General features: G+C 57.4%; 1 protein-coding gene across 3 annotated transcripts in view; it reads right to left on the reverse strand.

Annotated features, from left to right (window-relative positions):
* Positions 1-12,465, reverse strand: part of ACOT7 (acyl-CoA thioesterase 7) — a 101,670-nt gene that overhangs the window by 72,317 nt on the left and 16,888 nt on the right. The window contains exon 1 of one of the 3 annotated variants that reach the window (XM_021095252.1): positions 9,655-10,000. The exons of the other annotated variants lie outside the window; for them this stretch is intronic. Coding sequence (XP_020950911.1) covers positions 9,655-9,737 — 83 coding nt within the window. The 5' untranslated portion in view covers positions 9,738-10,000. Of the gene's footprint in view, positions 1-9,654; positions 10,001-12,465 lie in introns of those variants that run through there. 3 annotated transcript variants of the gene reach the window in all.

Below are 12,465 nucleotides of genomic sequence, written 5' to 3' on the forward strand. Positions count from 1 at the left end.
GACCTGGCCAGCCTGTTCCAGCCCACTGACCAGCCTGGCCCCCTGGGCCCAGCACCCCCCTCTCCCTGCTCTGGCCACCGAGCTCCACTGCCCTCCGGGTCTAGCTGCTGTCAGGCTCCCACTCTTATTAGCTGGGTGACCCGAGCAAGCTGCCCAACCCAGCCCTCCACTTCTCATGTGTGAAGGAGAAACAGCGCTGCTGCCACCTTTGACCGTGGGGCGACTGGGTCACACGAGACGGTGCAGGTGGTGAGCGTGGCTGCCGAGCCAGACACACAGCCAGGGAAATAAACCCTCACCAGTACCTCGTCCCACTTCTCTAAGTGTCAGCCAACCGACTGCCGGAGGCTGGACACCCCAAGAGCTGTAAGATGCCACCTTCTGGAGCAAATGGCACTGGCATTCTGGGGCAACCCCAGCTGTCTGTATCTGTCACCAATGCCCAAAGATCACCCCTTCATCCTGGGGGAGCATTCAGGACCCCTGGTTCTCGCCCGAGTCACTGTCTCGGGAGCAGCAGCCACAGCCACTCAAGCAGGGGCCAGGGGAACCCCCAGAGCACAGGAAAGCAGCTTCACTGGCTTCTCAACCATCCACTTAAAAATACTTTTTGAATCGAGAGTTCCCTGGTGGCCTAGGGCTTATGGGTCTGGTGTTGTCCTTCCTGTGGCTCGGATCCCTGCGGTGGCTCGGGTTTGGTCCCGGCCCGGGAACATCTGCATGCCGCAGGTGCAGCCAAAAAAAAGAACAGAACTACCATATGGTCCAGGAATCCCGCTTCTGCGTATTTATCCGAAGAAAGCGAAATCACCATCTTGAAGAGGTATTTGCTGCCCCGTGTGTGCACAGCAGCACGATTTACAGGAGCCAGGACACGGAACAGCCGAAGCGCTGTTGACAGCTGAGGATGGAGACCAAGTGATATTTCTGTTATTCGGCCACAGCAAACAAGGCACTCCGGCCTTGCAACAGCATGGATAGACCTTGAGGGCAAGCATGCCACGTGAAACAAGTCAGACCCAAAAAGACAAAAACTAGATCGTGTCACGTACATGTGGAATCTAAAAAGCCCAAACGCACAGACACAGAAAACAGTACTTGTTGCCAGAGGCAGGTGGGGGCAGGGCTGGGTTGGGGGGGGCTTGAAATGAGTGAAGGGGTCAAAAGGTCCAAACTTCATTATAAAATAAATAAATCATGGGGTGGAATCACAGCGTGGCGACGAAAGATAACACAGCTCTATCATCTATTCGAAAGTGGCCAAGAATGGATCTTAAAGGTTTTCATCATGACAAAAAAAATTACTCCGGGAAATCTACTCAGTGCTCTGGCCTCTGTGGGGAAAGAGTCTGAGAAAGAAAGGATGCAGGTGTAACCGATTCATTTTGCTGCCTCCTGAAACAAACACAACACTGTAAGTCAACCACACGCTCCAGTGAAATTTTTCAAAGAAAGAAAAAAAGTTTTGACGACGTGAGGTGATGTGCGTTAACTAAACGTACTGTGATCAGTTCATACTACACACAATTATTTAAAATTTTTTAAGTTTGAGTTTTAAAAATTCAAGCTTATACGGTTAGGCTCTTTTTTTTAAGTTTGAGTTAAAGGTTTGTATGTGTGTGAGACGGGGTCCCTTTGCTGCACAGGAGAAAACTGACAGAACACTGTAAACCAACCATAAAGGAAAGAATAAAAATCTTTTAAAAAGTTTAAGAGGCAGCCAACTCAATAAAACTACTGTATCAAACTCCTTCCCTCGTATTGGTTTTTGACTTAGCAAAGAAGGCCAGATGGCCCATCTCTGCAGACAGGTTGGCCCTCTCATGGGCACACGCGCCGAGTGAATGCTGGGGGGGCAGGGGGGGGATGGTGGAGGGGAGGGAAGATGGGGGGTGGAGATGGGGGGGTGGGGGTCTAGAGGGGTGAGGACTGACGGTTCAACACTGAGCAGACTCCTAGGAGTACCAGGGCCTGCCTCCGAGAGAGCCTGACTTCGTCTGGAGCTTCGCTTTCCCTTCTGTAAGTTGGGGCTGCAGGCCCCAGGTTGGCCCAGAATGATGCAGAAGTGCAGACAGAGGGCCCCAGGGCGGAAGAGGAAGCGCTTACATCCGGACTGAGGAAGGGAAGGACTGATAAGGAGGCAGCCTCCCAGGAGAGGGGAACAGGGAGAGTGCATGAGGCCCCAAGGCAGAACCTGGAGCCACCCTGCAACACTGGGCATCCCCAGGGACCTGCCCCATCCACACCCCACTGCTCGCAGGCCCGGGGCACTTGGGAGTAAATGCCAGCAGCTCCAGGCCGCGTGCTCTCCAGACCAAAGGGTCACTGCAATGGACCTTCCTGGTCACCCTGGGTCCTGCACCAAGGACCGTTCTGACCCCCAAGCCAGCTGGCCACGGGCAGGCTGCGGGCACAAACCTCCCCCCAGGACCATATGCCAATTCAGCTCTACAGTCACTGCAAACACGGAGGCCGGAGCGCAGCTCGCTCACGCCCTCCCTGCAGCCTCATGCGATTCCTTCCTCACCTTCATCCCGCTGCCAAGCTGGCGTCCAGCATCCCCCCACCGCCCTCCAGAGAGTCCTCCTCAGTGCACCTTCCCCAGAGCTCCCCCAGAGGTCAAATCGGAGCTGCAGCCACCCGCCTACACCACAGTCACAGCAATGCGGGACCCAAGCCACATCTGCGACCTACACCACAGCTCGCAGCAACGCCAGATCCTTAACCCACTGAGCAAGGCCAGGGATTGAACCCGAGTCCTCATGGATACTAGTTGGGTTCATTAACCGCTGAGCCACGAAAGAAACTCCCACTAACCAGGTTCTTAACCCTCTGAGCCACAACGGGAACTCCACCTCTCTCCCCATCTTTAGTAAAGATGTGTGTGTGAAAAGCGCTTCAGACTCTTTGGTGCTAAAAAAGGAGAAACGAGAGCCCAGTGAAGGAAGGAGATGCCATGCGGCTCCGCCGCTCTCCTGTCAGGGAGGCAACGGGGCGGTCCTGGCACACATGCTGGCTAAGAGCTGCAGCCCTCACTGCTGAGCTGACCGGTTGGGGTTTGGGTCCAGGGTGCCGAAGTTCTGGGTTTTCAAGAGAAGCTGGCAATCCAGAGTTTAACGCGAATTCTGCTATTTGACAGGGGGCGCCCGACTGAAATGTTCCAATATAATACAGGCCAGCTCGGGGTCGGGGGATGGACAGAGCAGATGGTGGGCCTGACCCAGGCCCGGGGAACAGTGGGTAACCCCTACTCACACCTCTCCTGCCCCTCTGCCCTTGTGCCAGCCTGCACCTCCTCCCTCCTCGAACCCCAGAAATTTCAGGGAAAGGCAGGTCGGTCTGGGGACCCTTCCTCTCGGCTGACCAGTGGCTCTGATGCTGCCTCTGTGACCAGGCCCACAGCCCCAGCATTCTCTCCGCCCTCCTCCCAGCAATGAATGTCACCCTGTCACCCACAGCCCCTCCCCTTCCACTCCAGCTGCTCCTGCTCCAGACCACGGAGTGAGCCGGCCAGGGCTGGAGCCCACGACTAACCCTGCTTCCCTCTGAAGCAGACACCAAGCTGATGACAGGAACTCTAAGGAGCCACTCCCAGAAGGAGAGCCACCCACCTGGACTCTGGACAAACTTAGCAGAGGAAGTGACACCTGGGCTGAGTCCTGGGGAGGGGGCAGGGCTGAGCCAGGAGCAGGGGGCAGGGGTTGGGGGAATGTTCCAAGGAGAGGGGGCATCTCAGGGGAAGGGCCCAACGCTGGGAGAGCCCGGTGGGTCCAGAGACGGACAGCAATCCGCCAAGGCTGGCCAGTGGCCCGTGGGGCACTCTGGGGGCAGGAGAACGACGGGGGAGCTGGAGCCTAGAGCCAGGAGCTTGATGCCAAGGCCTGGGACTGGGGACAGAGTCAGAGGTGTCCTGGAGGATCGAGAAGCAGGGCTGCTGTGTGGGAGAGTCTCCCTGGGGCTCGGGGTGACGAGGGGTTTCCACATTTGCCTCTGGCTCCCAGCCTACCTCACCGTTGCCCCAAGTCACTCTTCCTAAGCAGGAGTGTGCTCCCTGCTCACACTCCCAGGGCCCCCCCTGCGGAATAAAGAGTCATCCCTAGCCAGGCATTTGAGGGCCCCAGAGGTCTGGAACTCTCCTCACCTGCCCTCCCCCTGCCCTGCAGGGCTCCAAGCTGCACCTGCTCAGACCAGCGCTGTGGGCCGGGCACACCTGCGCCTTCCTACTGCCCTGCCCGCGCCCATCTGTCCGGCGACATCAGACCTCCCCCGGCGGGGGAAGAGGACTCCTGTGCACACGGGAAGCGTGAGCAGATCCAAGCTTCCGGAGGGCACCCCGGCATTAAACTCCAAATGCACAGGCGTGCCCACGCCAGCCGGCCCACAGACAGGAAGCCTTCCCACAGATGTTTCCGCACACGATGAAACCAAGTGTGTTCAAGGTCACTCACTGCAAAGCTGTTTGTCATGCAGAAGACTGGCCATGTCCTAAATGTCCACCAATAAGGAGTTAGACTAAACGACAGCCACCCTGCGCCAGCCCGCACGGCCTCCGGCGAGAGGGAGGAATGGGCTCCGAGCGGCACTGCTGGATGTAGAAAAGCAAAGCGCAGGATGATGGGAACCAGGTGTCTACACCTGCAGGCCCAGCGCAGACAGTCTCTGGAGGGCGGCCAGGGAAACCAGAAGCTTCCACGGCCCGAGAGGGGAACTAGGGACAGAGCTGGAGGGAAACCTCGCTGAGATGCCTCCACGTCTTCTGAATGTGAAACCATGTCAACCCGGGGCTTCCCACTGCAGCTCGGCGGAAACGGAACTGAGAGTAGCATCCAAGAGGAGGAGGGCTCAGCCCCAGGCTTCGCTCAGTGGATGAAGAATCCGGCATTGTCATGAGCTGGGGCTGTGGCACAGGCCAGCAGCTGCAGTTCCGATTCAACCCCTAGCTTGGGAACTTCCATAGGCTGCACCTGAGGCCCTAAAAAGCAAAAAGCAAAAACAAAAAACAAAAAAAACATATTGACCTGGAGTTCGCTGGCAGCTCAGTGTGTTAATTATCTGATCGTCACTGTAGCGGCCTGGGTCACTGCTGTGGCGCAGGTTCGATCCCTGCTTCAGGAACTTCCCATCCAAAAAAAAAAAAAAAAAAAATCTGGGGAGTTCCTGTCGTGGTACAGTGGAAACAAATCTGACTAGCATCTACAAGGACGCAGGTTCGATTCCTGGCCTCACTCAGTGGGTTAAGGAGCCAGCATTACCGTGAGCTGTGGTGTAGGTCGCAGATCTGGCGTTGCTGTGGCGTAGGCCGGCAGCTACAGCTCTGATTCGACCTCTAGCCTGGGAACTTTCATATGCAGCCGATGCAGCCATAAAATAAAATAAATCTGTCAGTGAAAACCATGTCAACCTGTTCGAAGAAATTGATGGTCTTTAAAAATCTCTTCAAAGCACCAGCCCTCAGCAAGGCCTTCCCTGAACTCACCAAGTCAAGACCACCATCTCCTGGACTGGTCGGCGCCCAGCCCCCATCCTACCTTTCTGCCAGTTCCCAGAGGGCAGAAGGGAGGCAGAGGAAGAGGATGGGAGATGCCACTCCAGGAGCAGAGGGCAGGCAAGGGACAGCCTGGGGGGCGGAGGAAGCACCCTGTTCCCCACCGAGTTCCATGTGCCCTGGGGGCAGGCCCTGTCCCTCTGCTCCTCAGAGTCCCCCCCAAGGCTGAGGTGGTGCAGGCCCTACAGAGAGGCCTTTGTACTGGGTCAAACTGTGTCCCCAAAGGACTAGTTCAAGGCCCAACCCCTCAAACCTGTGAATGGGACCTTATCTGAAAACAGGGTCTCTGAGTTCAGGTGAGGTTGGTAGGATGCCCAGTTCCTACGAGCAGACCCTTAGAAGAGGGAAATCTGGACACACACAGGGGAGGCCATGTGCCAACAGAGGCAGAGACACTGGCCAAGGCACCCAGGAACCAGCAGCAGCCCCCAAAGCTGGAAGAGGTGAGGAGGGCTCTTCCTGGAGACGAATGACTCACAGAGGGGAAGTGGCCCTGCCCAGCCCTGGGCTGGGGCTTCTGGCCTCCAGGCTGGGAGAACATTCGCTTCTGTTGTTTGAAGAGTGTGTGGCCACTGTCACAGCGACCCCGGTAAGCCCAGGCAGGCTGCGCCCCTGCAGGCCCCCCACCCGTGAGGCCCCCGCCTGCAGCCAGCTCGGGTCCTGCTCCCTGCGCCCAGCCAGCCCAGGGCAGGCCCCCCAGTATCTCCGATTCTGACACGAAGATGTCAGCGCTAAAATTCAGGCGCCGAGTTCCATGGTAACTGGGGGAAGCTGGGGGTGGTTTCCTTTACCCGCGAGAGAGCAGAGATGGGTGAAGCAGAGGTGGTGGCACCAAGCCCCGGTGGGTTTCTAGGACAGAAAAAGTCCTGGGGATTTCCGTCTGCACCCAAACGCAGGCAGAACCCCTGGGCCTGCGCCAGGGCTGGGTGGGGCAGCCAGCACTAAGGACACCTCCCGGCCTGTGCCGGAAGCTGCCAGGCCCCATCCCTTCTGAAGGAGCCTCCAACCAGATAAAGCAGAGAGGCAATGACAGGTCAGGACAGAGGCTTTCAGACAGACCCCACCCCTACCCACGGGGCGCAGGTGGCAGGCACGGAGGTGCCTTGGAGGGAGTGGCCAGGATCCGAATAGGAATCAGAAGGGGGCCGGGGAGGAGACAGGAGGGGCAGGAGCTGCCATTCGTGGTGAGAAAGGCTTACTTCGGGGCAGGCACCTGCCAGGAAGACCACGTGGGCCGCGGGGCTGGTTCACACCAGGAGCTTCGACTGAGGCCTTGAAGGCCAGGGTCAGGCCAAACACACCACCTTTCTATGGGGGACTCTGCCCAACAGAAGCCCAAGTGGCACTATTTATCGCCTGTTTGCTGTCTGAGAAGGTTCTGGCAAAGTTCCCTCAACCCCTACCACATCCCTCAGAAGAGGTGGCTGGAAAAACAGCTGGGCCAGTTAAGAGTCCCTGGGGCCTCCCAGCCCCAGAGCAGGACAGGGGAGGCACCCAGGGCAGGCAGCCCGCCGACCGGCCCCACTGGTCCCAAGAGCCCAGAGCACCCTGGGCTGAGCAGACAGGACACGAAGCAGCACTCGGCCCACCTGCAGAACCTGCTGGCAGGAGCGAGGGAAGCACCACGGGTGGCAAAGAGGAGCGGCTGCCCCCCAAGGGCTGGACCAAGTGGGCGAGACCTGAGCCTTACTGCCCAGCTCTTCCACATACCCGCGATCCGAGCTGCCAGGAGCCCAGGTAGTCACGCAGAGGCTGGACCTGCCTGACGTCCAAAGTCAGCAGAACTGGGCCAGGCACGAGTGCCCCTGGCCACGTGAAGCCAGCGAGTGCCCTCTACCACCTGCCACAGTGACCCCCCCACCTGGGGGTCAGCAGAGAAGCTGTGTCGGCTGGGACGTCCCAGGTCCAGGGAGAGGCAAGGGGGCAGCTGCAGCCCAGGTGCCCATCCTCCCCCACCCCTAGGACTGGCCCAAGTCCTGCCCTGCGGGGAGCACCCTGACTTCCTGCCTGGTCTAACCAGGAAGAGGCCACCTCACCAATCTGAGAAGTCCACCAGAAGTCGGTTGTCACGGAAACCTCGGTTAGTGTATCATAACAGTGGAGAAGTAAATCCGCGAACACTTCGGCTGCTGCGCCCTGAGGTCAAGGAGACCTCAGAGAGGGCAAGTGCCCACCAGTCAGCTCCAGGGTCTCTGCAAAGGCTGGGCCAGCTTCCTGAGATGCAGACAGGATGCTGGCGACACACGCCAGGGTGCGTGTCACAGCGAGATGTCGCATCCCTGCGCCCAGCTCACGGGAGCTGGCATCTGAAACTGTCCCCGAGGCCACCCCCGAGCTGTAGGGGCCAGTGAACTGGAAGGAAGCGGGAAGCGGGATCGGCCGGCTCCACCAGCCTCGGCCCCACCCCACCTCCCCGCACACACACCTTCCCCTCCCCTCAGGTGCACCGGCTGCCAGGACGCCCCCCGCCTCCTGGGCAGGGCCTGCACTTCTATTTGTCCCTCGCTGGGTTTGGGGGGAAGACCAGCCAGCAGAGTGGCCCTGGTGCAGATGCCACAGCTAGGGCCCCTGGAGAGGAAGCTAGATGCGTCATGATTGTCACTCAGCCCCAGGGCCACCCCACACAGAGCCACTCTTGCAGGATCCCGGTCAACCAGGCAGCATTACAGCCGGCATGAATGAAGGAAGCCACACACAGACCAATCAAGGGCTTCCTTCCTAATGTGCCGTCCTGGCTTGGCTCCTGGGCACCAGTCCAGCTGGCCCGTGAGGGTGAGGCAGGTAAAGTTAGGACAGCAGATAAAGTTAGGACAGAGTCCAGATGAGGCTTGGCCAATGCGGCCTGCCACTCTGGCCCAAAGAGACCCCCTCTCAAAGGCCAAGTGCCCGCCTCCTTCTCGGAGGCCTTCCAAAAATACGCATCAAGTATTATTAAAAGCACGAGGGGGAGTTCCCGTCGTGGCGCAGTGGTTAACGAATCCGACTAGGAACCATGAGGTTGCGGGTTCGGTCCCTGCCCTTGCTCAGTGGGTTAACGATCCGGCATTGCCGTGAGCTGTGGTGTAGGTTGCAGATGCGGCTCGGATCCCGCGTTGCTGTGGCTCTGGCGTAGGCCGGTGGCTACAGCTCCGATTCAACCCCTAGCCTGGGAACCTCCATATGCCGTGGGAGCGGCCCAACAAATAGCAACAACAAAGGACAAAAGACAAAAGACAAAAAAAATAAAAATAAAAAAAAAACACGAGGGCCCACACCTTTCTGCAAAAAAGAGAAAGAACATCCCAGACGGATCAACACCATGGCACTGGTTCCACAAGGAGACCAGCGCTGCCCCCCTCAAGCCCAGCCTGGGCAGGAAGCGGCAAGGCTGCCACTGGCTGTACCCCTGGACGCTCAGTGACTGAGACCACTCAGGGGAGCTGAGAGGGCCGCTGACCACCCCCGCGTCCACCTGGGGGACACATCAGGATTGAGTCTGGGCCAAAAGCCCTCCCCACAAGCCTGCCCCACCCACACAGCCCAGCAGGCCTGGCCAGGACGGCAGCCCTGCCCCACCGCTGCCCCCCACGGCACTTCATCCTGAGGAAAGAGGACCCCACTTGGCAACAGCCCCGCAGACTCCCGTCGGGTAGGGCTGGGCCGTCCTGCTCAGAGCAAACAGCCAGGAATGTGTCAAACTGGAGGCTGAGCTGGCGCCTGGGAGAGGCAGTGACAGAGGCCATCCCCACCCACCCCAGGCCCTGGGTCCCCTCGGGTCAGGTGCGTGCTCAGGACCTGGGCGCACCGGCCAGCGGCCAGCCCTGCCTCCCCACACCCTGCCCAGAGAAGCCTGGTCCCACTGCCCCCCAACTGCCGCCCTGGACTACAAGGCCAAAACACTGCTGCCACAGGCCACTCAGGATGCAGGCCACCTGGATACCACACGCGCTGGGTCTGCTCAAGTCCACCTCTCACCTTCAGGTCAGAGGAAAGGCCCCACGGCCACAGACACCCCCTCTGGCCACATGGTGACCCAGAGCCACAGGTCCCACCTGGCACGGGGACCAGGGTCTCCGCCAGGGACCCCCCGCCCTGGCCACACCCCGGTTTTCCCACAGCTCTCAACTCACAGCTTGGCCTTCTCCCTAAGAGAGGCCTCGCTGGCCGCCTTCCTGAGGGCGCCCAGGGCCACAGCTCGCCGGACCAAGAGCATGGGCTCCGCAGTCTCCACTGGTCCCTCCCAAAGCCACAGACATATGGGGCGGGCCGTGGCCCTGAGGCTGTGGGCCCTTTGGACTCGGCCTGGTCCCCGCACGAGGGCATTGCTCCTAAGCAACCCTGGATTCTTTCTCTGCCTGGCACGCTGGGCACAGCGCTTACCCCAGGTAAGAGGCGGCTCTCTGAGGAGCACCCATCACCCCATCACTCCAAATACTGCACGTTCTGTGACCTTCTTACCTGACTTTTTTTTTTTTTTTTTTTTTGGTCATGCCTGAGGCATTCGGAAGTTCCCAGGCCAGGGATCGAACCCATGCCACAGCAGTGACAATACCAGACCTTTAACCCGCCAAGCCACCAGGGAACTCATCATGACCTTTTTAAATCCCTTAAAAATCACAGGAAACTAGAGTAGAAAGAGATGTTGGAAACCGCCTGGCTCGAGCCCCAACGTCCACGGGTGGGGAAGCAGGAAGAGCCCCAGGCCCACATCAGCTGGACTCAGATGACACCAGAGGGGCCACCCCGGGAAGGAAGGCCACGAGAGGGAGAGGCAGGCTCCTGCACACTGTGCAGATCGACTGGCGGTCCTCTCCAGCAGCACCCCAACCAGGTGGCGTGGCCAACGTGACCAAAACGACTCCGTACAGACAAGGGCGGGCACAATCTGTCCCTGCTGGTTCTAAGAGCATCACAAACCGTACGAATGGCTGGAAGATGCACCAGCCCTCAAAGGAGCACACCGAGAATCCTGAAATCAACCTGCACCTGATAAGAGTTCTCTACACGAAAAGCCAACCAACAGAGGCGTGAGGATTTATTTACACAGCAGGCCAGGCTCAATCTGGGACAGTAACGCAAAGAAAAATGAACCAAAATCCACAACTGAGAAAACGCTATCTAGAGAAATGTTTTTGATGAAACACAGAAGTTAAAACTGAAATGAAGCAGCATTAGAGGGAAGACATTTTTCCAATGTGGAGACTGGTCTACTGAATGATAAGAATGCACGACTTCAAACCTGGATACGGGAGTTCCCTTGTGGTGCAGGGGATGAGGATCCGGCGTTGTCACTGCTGTGGCATGGGTGTGCTCCCTGGCCCGGGAACTTCTGCATGCCATGGGCGCAGCCAAACCTCCCCCAAAGAAACAAACAAACAATCTGAGAAAAACAGAATGGGGGGAAGGGGAATCTCTAAGAAGCGACACAGCGTTAACTGTCTAAAACTCTACCCGCAGCTCCATCTGATCAAGTTAGTTCTGGACCAGCCCTCCACAGTTGTGCCACCTGCTCAGACAGCTTTCCACTGAGAGGAACCAGCTGTCACTCAGCGTCACATGTAAACAGTTTTGAAGCTAAACAACCATAAGGTGCGATTTCTTATCATTGAAATTAATCAATACACTTTTGAAATGATAAGACCAGACTCTGGAAAGGTTCATGGCAACAGCAGTCCTAACAGCCCAAAGGTGGGGACAACCCAGAGAAGCATCGCAGACGAAGGGGTCAATAAAACGGGCTTTGTCAACACAGTGTGCCACTATTTGACTGTTAAAAAGGGTGAAGGACTGATAACACCCGACACGGGGCCTCTCGCACGCCGCGGTCTGGGCAGTCGCTGGCTTGTCCGTGAGTTAACTCGAACCTTGTGTTCACTAGAACAGCCTATTTGTGGCCCATCAACTGTCCCTCTGCTTTAGTTATTAAAGAAAAGGGCACGCATCCCCTCTGTGGCATAACAGGGTCAGCGGTGTCTCTGGAGCACGGGGACTCAGGTTCGATCCCCCGCCTGGACCAGCGGGTTAAGCATCCATTGCAGCAGCTGCGGCCAGATCTTATCCCTGGCCGGTGACCTCAATATGCCACAGGGCGGCCAAAAAAAGAAAAAAATGTAAAGAAAAGGGGCACAATGACCAGAAGAACGTCCACATTCAAAATACAGATGAAACGCCTCTCCTTCCTGGGACGCCGGCACTGAGGCTCCTTCCGGGATCAGACCCCCTTCCCAGGAGCCACGGCTGGCCTGACTCTGTGCACGTGCTGCTCTGGTCTTTCGAAACCCGGAAGGACAGCTTCCCTGACTTGTCTGATGGTCTTTGCTCTGACAGACATAGAACCGAGCCGAAAACCCTGCTTCTTAGGAGCAGTTCCACTGTCACCTGAGAGGCTGTCTCCCAGGCCACAGTCCTCAGTTGGGCTCAAATACAACTCTTTTCTATTCCTATTATTACACTGTTTAGTGATGATTTTCACCCACAATATGAAAATGTGGGTGAACCCTGAAAACATTAGGCTGAGTGAAAAAAAGCCAGATACAAAAGACCACATATTGTATACATTCATTTAAACAGAATACCCAGGAGCTCCCTGGTGGCCTAGTGGTTAAGGATTCAGCATTGTCACTGCTGTGACTTGGGTTAGATCCCTGGTCTGGGACTTCCACATGCCAGAGGCACAACCGTTAAGGGAAGAGAGACCAGGCTCCGACTGGAAGAAAATATTTACAAAACATATCTGATAAAAGACTTCACTCCAAGAGCAAGCAGCCCAGGATGAAAATGGGCAAAAGATCTAAACAGGAGTTCCCACTGTGGCTCAGCAGTAATGAACCTAACTAGCACCATGAGGATGCAGGTTCATTCTCTGGCTTCACTCAGTGGGTCAAGGATCCAGTGTTGCCATGAGCTGTGGTGCAGATCGAAGACACAGATCAGATCCCGTG

The sequence above is a fragment of the Sus scrofa genome, chromosome 6, assembly GCF_000003025.6.
Source record: "Sus scrofa isolate TJ Tabasco breed Duroc chromosome 6, Sscrofa11.1, whole genome shotgun sequence".
Taxonomy (NCBI): domain Eukaryota; kingdom Metazoa; phylum Chordata; class Mammalia; order Artiodactyla; family Suidae; genus Sus; species Sus scrofa.